This window comes from Nilaparvata lugens, chromosome 4 (genome assembly GCF_014356525.2).
Source record: "Nilaparvata lugens isolate BPH chromosome 4, ASM1435652v1, whole genome shotgun sequence".
Lineage (NCBI taxonomy): Eukaryota > Metazoa > Arthropoda > Insecta > Hemiptera > Delphacidae > Nilaparvata > Nilaparvata lugens.
Window position 1 is genome coordinate 62948418 of NC_052507.1, and position 21772 is coordinate 62970189.

Below are 21772 nucleotides of genomic sequence, written 5' to 3' on the forward strand. Positions count from 1 at the left end.
CATGCTTGTTATATATGAGGAAGCATGTGCACAAATATACTCTGAATGCCGAGACTCACGATTACAATACAAGAAGTAGGCTAAATATAAGGATTGACTCTCACTATTGGACTACTGCTCAGAAAAATTGGCGTTACATGACTATTAAGCTGTTTAATAAATTACCATTTGAGGTTAGAATTATGGATAAAAATCATTTTCAGTCCTTAAATGCAATGAAAAAACTAGACAATCCAGCCTTCTATGTGTCAAGTATTCGAAGCCTATTAATTCACTTGTATGTTGAAAATTAAGTAGTGGCTATTGATATGAAAGATAGATCGAGTCCTCTACCAGTATGAATTTATCTTTTTTTTACGGTATGTTATGCTATAATTTTTTAGCTACTGATTTAAATAATAGGAAAATCTCCCTATCAACCTTTTGAGAGAAATAGATTACCGTACTTTTAATTCCAAGCATTCAAAAAATACAATTTTTGAAGACTTATGCAATGTTTTCTGGCTAAAATGTAAAACTTACTGGATAATTTTTGGAAATATTTGTAAAAAATCATGACCTATTTTATTACTTCATTTTCATAATTATTTTCACTATATTTTTCTATAGACAAAAGATAGCATACGCTGATGTAATTCACTATATCTGATCAAATAACCAAATAATAATGAATTGGAGAAGGATGAGAAGCCTTCCAATATGACTATATGAGATATTGTAGTATGTATTTATGACGATGCGCAAACTGAGCTAACTCCAGCTAGTCATTTCTTATTAAAGTATATATATATATATATATATATATATATATTATATATATATATATATATATATATATATATATATATATATAATATATATATATATATATATATATATATATATATATATATATATATATATATATATATATATAATATATATATATATATATATATATATATATATATATATATGATCTATGTATATATATATATATATATATATATATAATATATATATATATATATATAGATATATATATATATATATATTATATATATATATATATATTATATATATATATATATATATATATATATTATATATATATATATATATATATATGGACAACAGCTTAATGCTAGTTTGGATGCATTCCAATTCTACTTACAAATTTATCCCATACAAATTTCCCCAGTAACTCATAAATCTATGCGATTTTTATTTGAATCCAACTAACATGATAATATCCCTATTTATGGATACAGTATGATTATGCAAACCTCTATTATTAAACTGAGTTTTTTATTATTATTTTTGTTACCAGTAATGCAAATTCCTGTGTATTATTCCTGTAAAGCATTTTGCTCATAAATTATGTGAATTGCATGCATTGAGGAGTATAGGCTACTTACTGTAAGTGAAACGCATATTCTCAGATGACTAAGTGAGACGCATATTTGTAATTGCTGTCTTGTTTTTCAAATTATGAGCAATTAATTTGAATTACTAGGTTCAAGGTTGTGTCAGGATTTCAATTAGTATCAATGAGCTTCTTCTTATTGATTCATTTGAGACTTTAAGTCGCAGTTTAAATAGAATTGTTTTTACTACTGTGTGTATTTCAAAAATAGATTAGAATCTCTATCATCAATGAGATAATATCCTAATTTTGAGTATTTTTCAATTTCAAATAGTATCCCCAATGAAACCCACTGTCAAATTATTCTTGCAAAAGAAATATTAAGCTGTTTATCCATAATTTTCACCAACTCTGTATATTAAAGAGTTGCTGGTTTTAAAGATGACAATATAATGTGCAAGTTCTCCAACCCAGGGGGTCACTATTTTATCTATTTCTACCCACGAGGGCAGAGATAGGGCGCAGCCGGCCCTCTTTTACACTGAACTATTGATTTGTTTAAGATTGATTCATTGTTCAACGGAATTGATTCAATAACTGATGAATTTCAAAAATAGAATAGAATGTCTATTATCATTTTTTGACCTACCTACTAGAAGTGCGGAGTTAGAACAGCCAGCCCTCTTTCACACTAAACTCTCAAAATGGAGAATTAAAACTTTATAGTAGGCTACTTGAATAATTAATTAACTTAGTTGTAGTTTAGACACTATGTTATTAAATCTGTAATTAATATGTATAAAATATTTGTAAATATAAACGTTTGTAAATATAAGCTCCTCCTCAGGAGTGAAATGCATACCTCAATTCGCCAAGAAAAGTATTTTTTTTCAAATATATACAAATGTAACACAGTTTCTGAACTACAACAAAGTTTTTAAAATAGAATTATAGTACCCTATCAAATATAACTTGCATTCTTATTCTATTATTTTATTAATTCCAAAAGGGTACTACAATTCTATTTTATAAATACAAGAAAGTAGCCCTGATTTCATACATTTTAAGAAGATACAACAAAATTATTTAATAGTGTTTTGTCATGGAAAGCAACATCAATAATATAATATTGTAGAATACTATTATGTGTCCGTTTTCCGACTTGTATTGCATTATTTATCCCATTATTGATTCAATTATTTCTATGATTTGGTGACTTGATTATGGTAAAAGAAAACCCTAAAAACCGTTATCATGTCATAAAAAAATTGAAAGCTTACTAGAGTGAGATCCACGTTATAATAGCAGTGGAGAAAGATAGGAGAACAATGTTGCCGATCCTCAGTCTTGTCAAAAGTTATAGTTCTGGGGTAATCAAACACCTTCTTAAAAAGAAATATTTATTTTCAAACACATAGTTATAAAATATACAGCGAATAAGAGAGAAGTGCTCTCGGTGAAGTTTGGCAGTAGACTGACTAAAAGGTAAAAGTACTATGATCGAGCATTACAATGGAATACAGCGTCAGCAATAATATTAGGTGTTACCAGATGTAACTAATGACTTCTATAGACGGTATCTGATACAGGTTTATTGATGAAATATTACCGTAACTGTACATTCTCGTTTAAAATATGGTAAACAATTATATTTTATTGAGCAAGAAATTATAGTTTTCAAGAATTTCATGATGAATTTTCATAATTAAGATGAAATATCTTAATTAAATCGGTCTGAAGAGAAAGGGAACATGTCAAAAATCATAAATTTTCAGGGGAGATAAAAAACTTAATACAGATAAAAGTATTGATAATTTCAAGATTGTTTTTTGTCATTAGGGTGCAAACTCTTTTAAGACAACAATATTTTAATCCAGTATAAGCACTTACCTACATAAGATTCACCCCTTTGAGTTTTTTGTTAAATTCCTTCTACTCATGATGAATGTTCGCCGAATGTTCGGCGTTGAAAGGAAACATGTGTGTCATGACTAGTTCTCTTTCACTCCAGTACAGCAAAAATACGATATCTGTTTCTCGAATAAAGAGAGTGCTGATATGTTCCCTTTCAACTCCAATCGATGTATCCCACAGTAAACAACTCATTTCAACCATAAAAAAATTTAAAAATTTTGACATGTTCCTTTCTCCTCAGGCCGATTCAATTATTAATTCTACATTGTTAAAAGACAATCTGGCAACAGAGCAATAAAGCGAGAGAGAAACAGCGCTATCCTCTTTGTTGAATGATAGACAAGGATAGCAATACCATTGCTTATTGAACACTTTCATTTATAACGTCGACCTCATTGTTAGAAGACGATCTGGCAACATAGCAAAGCGAGAAAGAGACAGCGCTATTCGCTTTGTTGAATGATAGACAAGGATAGCAATACCATTATTGCTTATTAAACACTTCCATTATAATGTGGACTATTCTAAAACTAATCACTTATATTATTATGTTGTCTGTTCATTTTCTCAAGTTGATTTCATATTTTTGTTTGTGTTTTCAGGTGCAACATGCAACTCAAACTCGGGCGCAGGCACATGCAAGCCAATTGCCCAGTGCAGCCAACTTCCCCGCATGAGAGCTAGCGGCAAGAGCCCTGTCATGTGTGGCTTTGACCACACTGGTCCCATTGTCTGCTGTCCAAGGGTCTTCAGCCCTAGACCCTTTCCTCGACAACCCTTCACCCCCAACAGCAATCGACCCTTTTTCGATTTCGACCTCAACGACGAACCCTTCAACACGGCAGATGACAACAGGAAGCAGACAAATCTGATCTACGACAATCCAGCAAATAGCTACGACACTCCAGCACTTATCACTGATCCCGAGTCTAATGGTTGGGGTGGTGTGGGCAGGGCTCAGATGCGGCCCCAAATTTGGGGCCAGGAGACGACCAGGCGTCCCTCGCTGCACGAGAAACCGGTACAGAACACCTGGCGGCCCCAGAACGGAGCCAATATCGGGGAGTCCTCTTTCTCAAACGTTCCGGTGCAGTCGCAGTTCCCAGATTTGGCGCCTGATAGTTGGAGCTCTGTCAACAACAACAACAACAATAATTTTAACAACAACAACAATCGAAGACCCCCATCCAACAACAATAGCAACAACAATCGAAGACCCCCAACAAACTCAGGATCCGGTCTTCGTAGAACGACCACAACTGAAGAGCCGTTCATCTGGAGTTCAGCGCCTAAGAAAAACAACACCAGAAATAAACAGGGTGATAGCGGCTATGGAAAACCTCGTATTAGCAGTATTGGTGAGTGAACTTTTAAGTTTGAATAATTGTTTTAAGATATTATGTTATTATAGGGAGGATGTAGGATGTGTGGCAGAATGTTACCAGCACCCAAAAAAATCCAAATTTAAACAGAAAGAGTAATATCCATTGTTAAACAATGGCTTGATATTAATACATTGAGTATAAATACATCAAAAACTAAATATATTACATTTTCTCCTACAATATTTGGTCAATCAAATGATGCTATGAATTTAAAAATACATACAAATTGTGATTTTGAGAAATGGAAGGATTGTGCATGCCCTCAACTAAAAAATGAAAAATCTATAAAGTATCTGGGCATCATGGTTGATTGTAACTTTAAGTGGGAGCCTCATATAGAATATATTTGTAAACGCTTAAAATTTATTTCCTTTATATTTTATAAAGTCCGTAAAATATTAGACATTAAATTACTTAGGGTCCTTTACTTTGCCTATGTTCAATCGGTGCTGCAATATGGGTTAGTGGTATGGGGAGGAGCGTATGATGTTTTCATGAATAAAATTTTTACATTTCAAAAAATGATAATAAAAGCAATTCTTAATAAGCCAAGAGCTTTTTCTAGTAGTGAAACATTTGCCGAATTTAAAGTGATGACAGTACGTCAAATTTATATAAAGAAACTTTATGCATGGATGAGGAAGGAGTAATTTACAGTGAATAATAACGTTTCTATGTATAACCTGAGAGTTACATCTCATAACATTTATAATATTAACTATTCAGATTTGACAATAGTGCGAAGAAAATTGGGGTATCTTAGCTCAAAAATAATAAATATAATGCCAAATGCATTGTCAGAATATCTTTCTAATAGGGGTAGACAAAGGATGGAACAGATAAATAAGTGGGTGATACAAAATTTTTTCTTCGACATCAGTCAAATATTATAATTACTAGTAATTTATTCGATTTTTTGTAGCTTTGATTATTAGTAAATAAATTTTTATATTGTCTAAACAGCTGATACTCTCACTCAGCGGTCAGGGTTTTGCCCTTGCTGGGTGGTGACATGTAATTTTAATTTATTTGTAAAATAGCATAATATATTATTATAATCTAGAATATTTCTTTTGTAAGTTATTTATCTTTATTTAAATCAAGCTCAAATCCTACTACCAATAAAGTTCTAGGTATTCTGTGTGTATGTACTTTCTTAATTCAAATTTCAGATAACATACAAACTTGAAATTTTTCAAGTTTTCAAAATCTTAAGATGTGTATTGTATAGCTGAGGCCAAATAGTTAGGTAGTTTCGTGGGTCTCTCGTGCTCTCCAACAGCTGATGTTGTCAATTAGAGTTCTTATTTGGCTAGGACCTCGATAATGTTTTTAAAATTAGAAGAGGCACTAGATGCTTTATATCAACTGTTACTAAGTTACATCACTTACAAGAGACCCACGAAACCGCCTGACTATTTGGCGTCAGATATACGTCAGGTATACGTAGTAATGGTTCAATACTGAAATAGTGATTTTTGTCAATTTTTTAAATGTTCATTACTTTGTAAAATATCCAGAATAATTCACAAGTTCAATGCCGTGTTGCATGACAAGCTTGAAGTGGAATCATTTATGTGTTTCAATTCCTGGTTCATCAGGCTCTGAACTAACACCACATAATGAATTAGTCTTATTTCATCAAATCATTTTGATAAAGGATTCCTATGTGAGTTGCAATGAAAAGCATACCATATATTTTCATGAAGATAAAATTTATTATATAGATAATAATGTTGGCATTTGAATAATTGATAAATGAACAGCAATTTAATTATTAAACTTCATCTAAAACATCATTGCCTTCATCGCCATGGGGAAGACTTTGAAAAAACCCATGATATTCTTCAGGAACCCATTTCAAGAGAATTTGAAGATCTTGGTATTTAGCATTGCTTATTTTCTTCCTTTGTGCTCTCAGCTGTGGTAGCTCTTCAGGAATAGAGACATCCTTTCTTCTGTTTCGAACTAGATCGACGCACTTGAATTCACTTTCTTCAAATGAATTTTTGAAGAATAACTTCCCTGGTTCATTTTTTTTCACTTGAAACCATACTGCCGACGAAATTTGAAAGCTGCTTCCATCAATACATTGCTTCCTCTGAATAAGAGGTCCTGATCTTTCTGTCAGCGATGTGAAGGACAAAAATTTTCCAGCATCATTCTCACAACATTGAAAGGTGGGCCTGTCTTTTTTGCATTTGTGATTACATTCACCCAGTCATTGCATGTGAAAATTGAGTGACTGGGTGCCTTCTTTGACGCTCTCTCAATGACACTGTGGTCACTGTCCACTTCCATGTGTGTGTGTCCTCTCAAAAGAAACTTGTGATTGATTACTTTCAATGTTTTACTTATATTCAATAGACACATGTACATCAACACCATCATCAAGTTTCTATTCTGCCCGGGACAACTATCTGTCCACACAATCAAATTTTCTAAATCCGGGTCATCTTTCAACCCTGCCTCAATTGCCCATGTGTAGAAGCATGAGGCTATCTCGTTGCCACCGCGACCTGCCGTCGATTCATCCCATAGCATACAGTAGGTTTTATTAGAGCTATGAATTGTATAATTTAGAGTCCAAAGTTTTCTCAAATAGAAGCTTTGGGAATTTGATAGGTTTGGAGTAGGTAGACATTTTTGGAGGTCTGCCATGACCACTTTCACAGTTGTTTTATCTTTTTCTTCAAGTTTGTCTTCTTTTTTTAGTTTATATCGTGACTCAGCGTCTTTTTGATGTTCATTTAGTTCATCCTTTATTCTTCTACTCTCCTCATCCGTCTTTGCACTCTTCAGCTTACAAGCATAGAGGTCACATGTGTCACATGTATCATTGTTGGGTAATTTGAAGGAAATGTTAAAATCTTCGTTGAAAACTTTTCTGAAAATCCATTCTTTGCCTTCTTTTGCTCCATTGGTTTTGCACTCTTCTAAGTAATTTTTGTACATAATAGAAATGTTCAAGTGATGACCAAGATAAAGACGGTTTGTTTTTTCTCTACTGTAGTGACTCTCATATTTTGGATACTTATTGATATGTTGTTTAATGCCTTCAATTATGTCTTCTGAAATTTTAGTTGAAGGCTTGTGCTTTCCCCTTTTTTCCTCTGTTATGAGGCCCACATCAGAAATTTTTTCCAAGGAATTTCGTAAAAATGTCTCTGAAATGCATAGGGTTGATAGGAAAAATGCTTTACAAACTTTGATTTTATTCCCATCAACTGAAAAGAAATGATCAATTGATTTTGTTCTCTTCTTTGAATCGTCATTAGTTGGTCTTCTACGTTGGATGTCCTTTACATTCATACAAGAATTAACAAACTGCCTTTTGCACTCCCATGATTTTTCGGGACTCCAGAACTCTTTATTAATATTAGATCGTACTTCTTCTCATTTGATGTTACCGGTTTTCTGGTTTCTTATAGATTATAATTGAAGACAATCCTCAATATTTCACAAATAATAGATATCTCTGGCAAAGTATTTCAATAATAGATTGAATAAATTTCATTAATAAATAAAACAAACCTAAGACATTGATCACCAGAGTGCGCTGAGCATGATCTGTCTCCCAGCTGTTTTAGCCAGTCTATTAAACTTTCTTTTCGATAGCTAAGATACGCTGATACGGAAGCACTTAGATACACTAGCGCTGGGAGTGGGACTTACGTGAAATAGCCTCATAATCTGTTTAGAGCCAAAGAATAGTATCTGCAATTACTATTCTTGGCATTGGAATTCTTTAGAGCTAGACAGTAGTAAGGTGGACTTACTACTGTTTGGTTTTGGGAGAATATTGGAGTTACTACTGTCTAATCCTTGTTATCTTGAAAACGAAGTAACTCTGGAGTTAATGCTTTTTGGCACTGAAAGAGGGAACCTAAATAAGTCGTTTTATGCAAAAACCTGAAAATGCCATTTTTGGAGTTAAGGTCCTCTGGTTCTGAGGTCCAGATATTCTATCCTTGGAAAAAATCAAATACAGGCTTTTATTAAATTGTCCCCTCGGTATTATTTTTATATCATCCTTATCCATCGTTTCGTTAGTCTCAGGGAATTCAGGGTATAGATAGAAATACTATAATAATATTTTGTTATTGGTGTGTGCAGTCATGAAATCTATTTGTTGAGAGTTGCTCCAAATAATTACCTCACGATGTAATCAATAATTGCTCTCATTCTATTGTCATTAGATGATTAATTACCCAATGACGTATTTGTATCACATTCTTTTAAAGTGAATTACAAAAGTAAACAGGTTGCCTCAATTTTTTATAGCATAGCTTCTGAAATCACTCACTTATATGAACTATTTTTTTCAAATTAATAAAAACAATATAAAAACTTTTAGTAGGTGTATCATATATTATGCTACAGAGTTTGCGAAGAAATTTTCAAAGTTTCAGGTTTTAGAATCCTTCCACACACATTGAATATTTTTATTCTAGAAATTTTCTTTCAAAATATCATCTAACCTTTTATTGAAAACTTTGAAATAGCTTCATAGAAACTTTAAAAGCTTCTGACTATTCAGAATGCATTTGAGAGAGATTTCAAATATTTTAAATAATAAAATTGAGTGTGTTCCTTCAACTCATGTTGTTTATGATGCTGGAAAATTGCTATAGGATATTCCTTAATACAACAATCAGATCACGTATGAGATATTTTTCTGTGAAATTTTCCATTTTTGTGTTGGAGTGGTGACGATTTTCATTTTTCCTCATATTTGGAGAAAAGTAAGCTACTAATATTTTTATAAAGTTTCTTCAACACAGTTTTCCTTATATTCGTCACTGAAAGTATTGAGGAACAATATTTTCATGAGAGGTAGTGTAGGGCCAATTAGAGTTTATAATAATAATTTTTTTTATAACTTCTCTAAATTTTATTGATCAGTAGAATGAGATATACCAGTACTGTCTATTCTGTCTGTAAACATATAAGTAGGTAAATAGACAATATTTCTTCAATGTTGTCTTTTTTCTTTAGGGCTACTCTTGAATATAAATAGTAATAGAAAACCAAGTACCCTTTTTAAGATTGTTTACTCATAACATGTTTCGGCTATAAATGATGCCATTATCAAGTGCTTCACTTGAGCCATCATTTATAGCCGAAACAGGTTGTGTTTAAACAATTTTAAAAAGGGTATAGTTTTTAAGATTTATATTACTAGGTATTTATATTCTTCAATGTTGTTTTCAATCATATAAAATACAATCATATCAAATACAACCCTACATATGAAGGGAATGTAAATGAATTTGAATATGAACTGTTTCTCAATCACTTTTTTGTTATGAAATAGAACGACTAGCAGTCAAATTTCTCCAATGAATTTATTTTTCACTTTTACTGTGACAATATTTAATAATATCATGAGTTTCAATATATAATACTTAATCACCCTGTCGACTTACTGTTAATACTTGGACTTTGCTGTTATAAATAATATTTATACATTATGGAAAATTATTATACATTAGAAAAAGGACGGTGTTGGGCTTAAACCTGTTGTTCTCTTTCACAAGTTATCTGGGTGTAATAAATATAAGTAAATCTATGAATGAAATCCATTCATTTTCCACCGCAGATACGGTTGTTGGTGGGTTCTAGTGATTGAATGGAAAAGACAAAGCAATAAATTGTCAAAAACCACAGATTAAATTTATTGATACTTAGATACTTTAGAGACTTAGATAAACAATGATCAGAGATTGACAATGGTATAATAATCGAAACCGGTCTTTCTAAGTATCAATAAATCTGTGGTTTTTGACAATTTCTTAGTCTTTCCCATTCAATATGAATAATTACCACAATATCAACTTCTCAACTACACAAAAAGTTCTAGTGATATTTATCCCTAAATATCAATTGCTATTTTAATAAGTGCTTAACCTAAATTCTAATTTGTACTGTAGTATAAATTTGAGAAAGGACAGTTTTGGACATAAGTCTGTTATGCCTTCTCACATATAAGTATAATAATTGTACATTACTAAATAAATACCGTAATGAAACAAACTGGAAAGTTGTCTAGGAATATCACGATCGAATTTATTGAAAAATTACACATTTTTCAACATTTCTATATCTTTGAAACATGTCTGTTATTTTGCTATAAATTTGTGATATTTCTAGGAAACATACAATATTGTTTCATCATAATATTTAGGTACATTCTTGATGTATTTTTGAAACATGTATATTATTTTGCAATAAATTTGTGATATTTCTAGAAAACATTCCATTGTTTTATCATCATATTTACTGTATATTCTTATTGTTTTAGTATGTGAGGAGTACAAGAGAATGCTGACAAATGCCCAATGCTCTGGCCCTCTTCAACTAATCGTGGGGGGAAGTGATGCTGAAACTGCCGAATTTCCACACATGGTAAGCATACAATCACATCATTAATTCTCACCAATCAGGTAAAAATTGTGTTGAAAAAAAAATTGCATGGTTGCCTGTAAAGTCGGTATACGGGCGAAAGTTTTACGTGACAACGACTTTGAGTGGTAAAATAATTTTAATGTGAATATTCATTCGTATAGTAGGAAGAAGGATGAAATAATAACTCACAATGAGAGTGAATGAGAGGCACGCGTCCCTTCCACTCGGGCATGGTTAGCCCGCGCCCACCTAAGAGCGAGAGAGACAACCATTGACTTGAAATTTTAAATTAGTGGCGCAGTCGCAGGAGATTGCTTGCGGCGCCTGCGCAGGTTGACTGCTCCGTTTCACTCTCTCTCCAGGTGAATGCCTTCGGGTTTGCTGCTGCGTGCGTTGCTCGCCACTGCTCCTATTCGTGCTCTTTCCAGACGACCGTGAACCGAAGCGAACGCTCTCACTCGCTCTCATTGTGAGCGCATAACGTGGGAACGTAATGCAGTTTCTTGAAGTGTCTCCCGGCAAACCAATTTATAAGACGTTGTCACGTCAAAAACGTTTTTGCCACACTGCACAGAAAGCAGCTGTTTTCCAGTCCCTACGTAGATCTGAAAGACATTGTTCACAGACGACTCTCGTCTGACGTCAGAACAGGTCTCTTTCCGGCCTAGGCCGGAAAGAGTACCCTTTCCAGCCGCTAACATGGAACTAAGAAAGGTGATTAAAAAACAGCTGATCAAAAAACTTTTCATAATTTGTGTTCATTATTCAATAATTGAAACATTCATAATAATATCATCTTATTGTCATTTGAAAGAATAAAAAAGTATAAACTCAACCTCCCACATAATTGAACATCATCTTTTAGGTTATTTAAACAAATCAGAATAAAAAATAAAAATACTTGGACAACTATTTCCTGATATTCAGACTACCTCAGATTTGCTAGAGCTATCACCTTCCACTTCCGCTTCTGGAAGTGCTTAGTAAACAACTATTCTCATATATATATATATATATATATATATATATATATATATATATATATATATATTATTTATATATATTATATTATATATATATATATGTTTATTTTTGTGTGTGGAGAAAAAAGCGTTCACATCACGGGCAAAAATGTTTTTCCGGCTCTCATTCTTTTTTCGAGCCGGAAAAATCTAATTTTCTGCTCTAGGTGCGAAATATACTATTTTCTCCTCTCCACCCCCACTCTGACCAAATTTCACCCTCGTAACCTTAAACACTTCAGTTTCTGTTTGGCTTGAAAATGTGCAATACCAGCACGAAACGGACGTCGCCACATCAAAAAATGTGAATGTTTTTTCAATTAAAAGTTTTATTAAATATGATAGTAATAGTAATAGTGAAAACAAGATGGATAACCAACAACGAACTAGTTTCGATGTTTCACATCATCTTTAGGTTTTAAAAATAAATTTCAAATAAAAGTTTTGCTAAAAAATAATCCAATTAAACGGTCTATGTAAAACGTTTATTTGAAATTTATTTTTAAAACCTGGAAATGATGTGAAACATTGAAACTGGTTGTTTCAATCTGTGTTTTTTTGTTACATAAACTTTTCAAAAAGGGTACTATAATGTTATTTCATAAATAAAACATGAGTAGCCCTAAATACATACATTTCAAGAAGATAATCCAGTAATATTGAAATATCCATTAAAATTATGCGCTCAACTATCTCCTGTATCGTTTAATTGCTTTCAATGACGAATGTAGCTCATAAATACTTATATTCCATATGCTGTTCCAGTAGGCTATAAAGGTTAAGTTTTAGGGGAGTCTTAAAGACCCAACAACGCCTAATAGAGGATATTATTCTTATTATTCTAGTATCACACAATTTGTCTCGAATACCTTCATAATCTAGACTCAGCACGTTTAATTATTTAAACTTCATCCTTCTATGACCAGTGGCGGTTATAGGCCTAGGCTGGGTAGGCGGCCGCCTACCCAGTTTTTATGAGATTTTTTTAAAATTTTTCATGTAAACCTAAAAATGTTAAATAAAAAAATAAATTTTGGAAGTATATTTAAATGTTTATAGTCATGAGTTATATTTTAGATGATTCAACAGAAAATGGTTTTTATTCTATTACTATGCCACATTTGCAGTGCGTGAACGCAGGGCTTTCTATGCTTAGAACGGGGAAAACATACCTCAGGTCTACAATGACAACACAACGTCTAACTAATCTTCCAATTTTATCTATTGAACGAGAGGAAAGTGAAAGGGGCTGATTAAGAACCCTGAAAAAATCTTAGAGGCGTTCAGCAATGTTGGGCAAAGAAGACTACAGTTGTAAATATAAAATGTATTACTCTATGTTCTAAATAATGTTAAAGTGTAATAAACCGTTGATTTCATGAATACTAAAATGTGTATTTATTTCAGAAATTTCCTTCGATGTTCCAAATAAATAGCCTATCAAATTGAAATATTATTTGAAAGAATGATTAAAACAGCAAAATTATGGTTGGCCTATTAGCAAAATAGTGTCGAATTGAACAATTAAATATGAGTATTAACAATTTTTATATTTATTAATACATCTTCATTTAATACCTATATGCTTTGACGTCTTTTTTACATGAATTACTTAAGTAGCCCCACCCTAGGTCTATGAATAGACCTACAGTATGATAAGTTTTGCCTACCCAGTTTTTTATGTCTAGAACCGCCACTGTCTATGACAACTATTAATTTTATTATTTGCAGGTGGCACTTGGCTACAGTAATCCGACAGAAATATCGTGGAACTGTGGAGGCAGCCTTATAAGCAAGGACTATGTTCTAACGGCGGCTCACTGCGTCACTCCAAGCAGGTGAGAAATAGAATGCTTCTAAAACCTATATTAATATTAATTTATCTATTCAAGTGCTCCAATCTTACTCTTAGGCTCAACTCACACTACTTCAAATCGTGGCGTCGCGGAGACTAGAACCGACTGGTCAGAGTGTCACCATTTGGAAACACATGCTCTCGACTAGAGTCGAGTCTCTTTCTCGGCCTGAGTCGCGTAAGTGTGAGTTGAGCCTTAATCAGATTGTTCGATTTTCCAAATTTGACACCTCATGAGTCTAAGAATTTATTCGACAAAGCAGAAATTTATTGGAAAAGCTTGAATATTTTAGTCGAGCTTAGAATCAAGTTTGGATTCTATATTCAAATGAAATTTCTATTTTAAGGTAAATTGAAAATGATAATGTCAGTTCCACAAACAATATCATTTCTATTTCACTTTAATATAGAGAAATTCCACAATATCTCTGTTCATAGTGTGAATTTCTATTTTACTTCAGATACTTTGATGAAGTTCTCTCTAGTTTCTATCTATGAAATGACTGTTCTTCGGGTGATAGATGGTTCCGTGGAACAATACTTCAACAAACACACACAATAACTGCAAACATACTGTGAGAAAATATAGGATACGGCTCCTGCTATTTATATATTAGATTTAGCAATCTTCGTTTTTAAAAATAGACGAATGTATGAGGAGAACCAGGTGAGTCATCCCCATAATACTCGATTTAGAGGTTTTGTTTACCCACATCACAGACTAAGCCTGCTGGAGAGTGGCTCGTTTTATATGGGAATGAAAATATTTAATTCAATCCCATCTCACATAAGAGAAATTGATGGCTTGAAGGAGTTCAAAAAAACACTCAGGGAATTCCTTATTGTATTGTGTCCGTACAGGTTAGCAGACTTCCTTGTTGAATAGTGTTTGATTGATGTATGTTATGTGGGATCTGTAGTGTTGAAATAGGAGGGATGGTAGATATTAGATTAAACTTTGACGTGTCATATACTGCGGGATCGTTGCTCCCTTAATGCAGTTCAGTAATTGTGACGAACAAGTAAAGTAAAGTAAAGATATAATTACAGTAATTGGTGCTTCCTCTTGGTTCAATTATGTAACATTCTTCTACTCATTCTTCATTCTTGTTTATTCAAGAGTGTGATCACATTGAATGCGTATATGTTCGAGTGCACGTCAGATCATGCATGAGACAAAAAGCAAAATTTTAAAAGTGTCATTGAAATACGTTGTGACTTGCATGTAGCTGCTCACACTGAACACAACCAGCAAGTGCAAGCGTTCAGTGTGAATGTTCCTATTGCTCTTTCCTATGGCTCTATATTCTATTTTATTCTATTTTATTCTATTCTATTCCAGGAGACCAGTAAAAGTGCGCATGGGCACACTAAACCTGAACCGGCCTGACGCGACCTATCAGGACGTAGACGTGAAACGCACGATCAACCACCCGCGCTGGAGCGACAAAAAGTACTTCGACATTGCGCTCTTGGAGCTCAGTTGGCCCGTACACTTCACTGCGCATGCGCATCCCGCCTGTCTTGCGCAGCCCGATGATGACGTCACCAGAGCCACCGCTACTGGGTGGGGCAAGCGCAATATAAGTGAGTTCTAGAAAAGTGATCTAAAAATATTAATTTTGAATAATTAGGTCTAATTTTTTATAATAAGGAGATCTATTGTGAGGTCCACGTTTTAATAATTCTAACATGTTTAGAATTTTAACATAAGTATAATTTGTGGATTTAAGTGAAATTTTTTGTGATTGTGAAGGAAGATTTTGGTTTGGATTTGTATTTTGAAATTAATTAATCTGATAAATCCAAAATTATTGTAATACATACATTTTTTGGACTCAAAATAGTGTGTGAATTAAGTTATTATTTACATAACCTCTAGACCGTGAATTCCAAATTAAGGTTTAAAGCAGTTTTGGGCGAATGCCTGTTGTTTTTACCTGCAATGTATTCAGTGATTATATCCACAGATGGAAGTTGATGAAAAATGGCATTTGTTCAAATGCTGTTGAAAAAATGGTTTACAGCATTTTTAACTTTGGATTTTCGTTTAATAATGATCATATTCAATTCAATGATTGAGGTCATAACACCTTTAATAAATGTTTATTTCCAAAAAAAAAAAAACTAAAACTACAACATCAATTACAGAAAATATTAGATAAATTACAATTACATACAATAGTTAGTTACAAAAAATCTTTTAATGTGTCCTCTACATGTTTATTTTTTTCTGTGTGGCAAATGATCTACTCCACTATGGCGTACCATGTTCTAGAGTAGTTTGTAGTAGAGTAGTAATTGAATATACTTTACAGATACCATAATTTCAATGTGTTTTTTTCCTGTTTCGAGTGCTTTGGTTGTAGCCTACCGTACTTCACTATCAAAGTACCTATTGATTGAGTCTAGGCTAGAGTAGTCTCATTAATTTTTCTCCAATTCAGAAATGTTTTTATAACATTGACGAACAATAGAACTGATTTCCAAGTGTGATATTATTAATGTTCATTTTTTAAATTACAAATTTTATCTCATTTGTTTAAGGCTGTGCAAAGGCTAAAAATAAACTTTCTACTGGTGATATTTTTCAAAGTTTTTCGATTTGTATATCATCATGCTATTGAAATGAAAAGGTTTAGCATTCTGGGACAGAACATTTCAAATTTGGTAAGAGATAAATCCATGAGATTCAGAAGATAGATCTTCATTGTATTGTTGATCTAATAAAATAAAAATTCCCTGAAAATTCCAATTTTTGAGAAAGTTATTCAATTTAAGTTAGTCAATTCAAGAAAGTTATTTTTGGTCATTTATGGTAAATTGAATAACTTTCTCAAAAATTGATATTTTTAGAAAATTTTTATTTTATTAGATCAACAATATACAATGAAGAATCTATCTTCTAAATTTCATGGATTTATCTCTTACCGAATGTGAAAAGTTCTGTCCCAAAATGCTAAACTTTAGGCGCTCATATCTCAAAAATTAATGATAGGAAAAAAATGTTTTCCTGAAAAAACTTTTTCATTTCGATAGCTTGATGATATACAAATCGAAAAACTTTGAAAAATATCACCAGTAGAAAGTTTATTTTTAGCCTTTGCACAGCCTTAATGTATGTGACTTTGTCTTATTTCTTTGATTGTCTGGTAAGATATGTTGTGATATTTCGCCATAATTGAAAGAATTAGACGTTGCTGATGTTTTCAACATGAAAATAATATAGTGGTGTTGACAACATCAACGTCTTATTCTTTCGAGTGTCATGTTTTATTTGTATGCAAGCTATGCCAATATTCTGAAAATTACATACAATGCATGACATCGATGAAATTCATTGAATTTAGTAGTAGGCTACAATCGGAATTGTTATTATTCCGATCTCCATCACAAATAATTTTTTAGATCTCTCAATTTAGCCAATAATTATTATTATTCATGATTTGTGCCTGATACATTGATAAAATGTATCGAATTAAATAGTTGGCCCATGCTACAATCTATGAATTTATATTATTGTCTTCCAAATATTTATTAATATTTTCCTACAACCCTCAATCTAGCCAATAATTATTATTATTATCCATGATTTTTGTGCATGACATTAATAAAATGAATCGAATTAAATAGTAGACCTACGCAACAATCTATGAATTTATATTATTGTCTACCTAATATTTATTGATATTTTTCTACAACCCTCAATTTAGCAAATAAAATTATTATTTATAATTTTTGCACGACATTGATAAAATGAATTGAATTAGATATAGTACTCTACAATCTGAATTGTTATTATACAGCTTCCTCATCGCAAATAATCTTCTACAATCCTCAAATTTTAGAATAAATTGAATTGAATAGTACGCTACAATCTGAATTTATATTATTGTCTCCCAAATATTTATTAATAACTCTGTTTTAGTTCAGACACTGTGTTACTTGTAAATATTTGGAAAACACTTACTTTTCTTGGAGTGTTGAGGAATGCATTTCACTCCTGAAGAGGAGCTTCATAATCCTGACACCAGGGGCGCTTGCTCTTATGGGTTGGACTGTGTGGCCAAAATGTGGGAAAATATTACATTTGATTTGAAGTTAAGTTGATCATTTTCCCAAATTAGCAAAGCAGTATAATAACAATTCAGACTGTAGCTTAGACTACTATTTAATTCGATACATTTTATTTATGTCATGCACAAATCATAAATAATAATTATTTGCTGAATTGAGGGTTGGCTAAATTGAGGGTTGTAGAAAAATATAAATAAATATTTGTCATGGAAAGCAACTTCAATATTTTTCTACAATCTTATACTTCGCCAATAATATTTTTCAATGATATATTTCCAGTTGAACAATCCGCGACAGATAAACTTCAAAAAGTTGACATCAATGTGATCAGCAATGAAGAGTGTCGAAGGATTTTCAGGAATCCCGCTTTGACCCAGGGCATAGTCGACGAAATGGTTTGTGCAGGGGGAAATGGCCGGGATACTTGTCTGGTGAGTGAAATGTTGAAATTCTTATTACTTTTGAATATATTTATTTGTTTATAAAATCACTCCACTTGTATAGACAATACATCAACTCTAGTTATAATAAACTTAATAAACTTGTGTCAGGCATTAGGCCTAGTCCATGTAAGGAGCCTTCTTCATACTATTTGATTTTTTTTGAGGCTGTGTCTCTTGCAAGAGGAAGTAACTTCATCTCAAAAATTGCTAATGAAGTACCTTCAAATATAACTCTGACATTTGTGAGGAATAGACTCACACAAAGAAAATAGTTTATATCAATAATTTGAGTAATATTATAATTAAAGGGATAAAGTGATAAAATTGAAATACCTAATATATTGGAGAATGTTTTGACAGATTTTTGATAATTTTTATAGCTTGAATTGGAGAATAATTGACCGAACGTAGTAAGGTCTATGTTTCAACTCGATTTGCTTTTGTCTGTCTGTATGTAACGCGATTACGGCCAAACGCGAAACATAGATTTTCATGAAATTTGACAGGTATGATCCTTTTTCAACTGCGCGTCGATGTATACACAAGGTTTTTAGAAATTTTGCACTCTGATATCACTATATGTATCATCTACTTTGAAGATAGGATCAATCAGATCCTATATCAGTAAAAATTTAATAGATATGACAAAATTCTTGCAATTTAATTTGGCCATACTTTTTACACTCTGATATTTTTAGTGGTTCATTATCACGGAGTGATCCGTGGTCCAGTGGATAGAGTGCTTGCTTAGCAGCATAGAGATCCCGGGTTCAAACCCCACTGAGAGCCAAAAGTTTTTTAAACAGATCACTCCCGTGTTATCGGATGGGCACGTTAAACTGTCGGTCCCGGCTGAAGTATGACAGTCGTAAGGCCCATTGACGGCTTAAATTATTGCCGTGCTACCAATTTTTCCTTAAACGGTTGGAATAGCATATAACACCTGTCACACTAAGGAAAGTTGTCGGCTCCAATAAAATAGATACTTGATAAACTGTGAATGGATCTATTGCCTATGAATGAGAAATCCAGTTTTCAGAGCAAATTAACTTATAATCTTCAGATGAAAATTTTGGCAAAAACACAGAATTATAAAACGAACAATAACTTATAAGCTTAATGATTTCAAGTAACTACGAACTAAAATATACTTATCTAGTTTACAGTTGAAACACAGTGGCTATTGGCTTTACTACACTAATAGCGAATTTTGCACAAAAATTTATATAAACTTCAATCTAAAACATTAATAAATTCATTTAAACAGACAATAATTCAGAGCACAAAATTATACAAGCAACAGCCAGCCATATATTCAGAAGAAGGTCCAACAGGAAAAAAAACACAAGTTGCCAGTCACGAAAGACAACGCCCTGTTCAATATCGATCTTTACAGACACGTCAACACAAAATTATAACTTATAAGTTTAGAATTCACATTCTACATCTGTTCTCAATAAAACTTTATTTTGAAAATGTTATTTTAAATTTTTATACATATATTCTATTCAAATAAACGATTTATTTAGTAATTTGTTAACCCTACCTCGGTGACCTTATGGAACAATGCAACAAACATTTACGATAATAAATTCTCCATCAAAAAGTTTATCCGTCTATTGATAACTCTGACATTTACTATAAAGTTCCATAGATCTCGAATTGAAGATTCGATTCCAATGTGAGAAGAAAAATGTAATATTACAAATACCCCCCTCTTGACATAAAAAAATTTTACTGTTTGAAAAATTTAAAGAAAAAATTTACATTGACCCTAATGAAAATTGTTGAAATTTAAATTCGAGAACAGTAACAATTTTTTCTAGAAAAACATTACATGTCATCCAAAAATATTGAAAATTATTATAAAAATTCATCAATAGCGTTTGTTATATGTTTCCAAACAATATCTCAAAATATAGAATATCAATATTACTTTTGATTTAGCTTTATAATTTAAAGAAAAATATCTCAACAGAAAGTTTAATATGTAAAGAAAAGTTTTTTGAAATTGCACACAAATTTAATAGATAGAAAAATTTAATTTTTATTGCATAAAAAAAATTTTAGTATGTTGAATAAAAAAATTATTATTATTATTATTATTATTTTTTTTTAAATGAATTGAGAATTGTTACATTTTAATTTTCACATAAAATTTCAATAAATCAAAAAATGTTCATTTCTTTCACTATTGACGCGGTTGATTTTATTGATGCACATTTTTTGAAAACAGTCCGTTAAGGCACTCAGTATGATTTTCAGTTTAGTGTGACTCCAGTGTGATGACGTTAGTGTTGGGCTGATCTGGATGCACGTAGTGTTGGGCTGATACTTGTAGTCGACTGCTGCATACCAAACTCGATACAGGTGACATCTCAGTTAGCATTGCTTCATGTTTGTAGTAGACGGCTGCATTCCAAATTCAATACAGAGTCACATAAATTTTGTATCATATTTGTAATTATACAATGTACATTTCAGGCTTGAAATGACAATGTAATTCATTTTTTTTGGAAAAGAGATAGACGCTGCATACAGGATTAATTTAGGTGAGGATTAATTTAGGTAAGGTTTGGTTTTTTGATATTTTCAGTTTTCAAGGTTTAGAGTTCTGCATACAGGAATAATTTAGGAGAGGATTTTTTGAATCAATTCTTTCATGATACTGTGACTGTTCTTCTGAATTCAAAGTTGTGAATGTGAACATGGATGGCAATTACCTCCAGGTAATGCAGTAGTGTTGAAGTTTGAGATACAGAGTCAGCAATAAGCATTGGCATTGCTATTGGCGTATGCTTTGGTGTCGGCTGTGGCATCGGCGTTGATATTGGCATTGGCGCAGATTTTGGCATTGGCGAAGCTATTGGCATTGGTGCAGCATTGGCGCAGATTTTGGCATTGGCGCAGGCATTGACGTAGCTATTGGCATTGGCGCAGGCATCGGCATTGATTTTTGTTGTTGGCATCAGCATTGGCGCAGATTTTTTGGCTTTGATTTTTGTTGTTGGCATCAGCATTGGCGCAGATTTTGGCATCAGCATTGGCGCAGATATTGGCTTCGGCGCAGGCATCGGCGTTGACATCAGCACAGGCATCGGCGTAGATTTTGGCGTAGTTATTGGCGTTGACATTAGCGTAGTTATTGGTATTGGCTGCAGCGTAGATTTAGGCGTAGATATTGGCGTAGTTATGTCACACTAGTTTGAAAATCACCCAAATGTTCTTAACACTCTTCATGGCGTTCACTTGTTACTGATTTCGAGATTCACATGATAACTATTTCAATGTTAATGTCTGTGCTGTACCTGTTGTCTTAAAAT

General features: G+C 32.5%; 1 protein-coding gene across 2 annotated transcripts in view; it reads left to right on the forward strand.

Annotated features, from left to right (window-relative positions):
- LOC111059538 (phenoloxidase-activating factor 1) overlaps nucleotides 1–21772 on the forward strand; it is a 56837-nt gene that overhangs the window by 26852 nt on the left and 8213 nt on the right. For both annotated transcript variants that reach the window (XR_005571094.1, XM_022347179.2), the window contains exons 2-6: nucleotides 3862–4617; nucleotides 10949–11052; nucleotides 13806–13912; nucleotides 15272–15516; nucleotides 18286–18437. Coding sequence is in view for 1 of the 2 variants with exons in the window: in XM_022347179.2 (XP_022202871.2) it covers nucleotides 3862–4617; nucleotides 10949–11052; nucleotides 13806–13912; nucleotides 15272–15516; nucleotides 18286–18437 (1364 nt within the window). In the remaining variant the exon portion in view is untranslated. The remainder of the gene's footprint in view (nucleotides 1–3861; nucleotides 4618–10948; nucleotides 11053–13805; nucleotides 13913–15271; nucleotides 15517–18285; nucleotides 18438–21772) is intronic.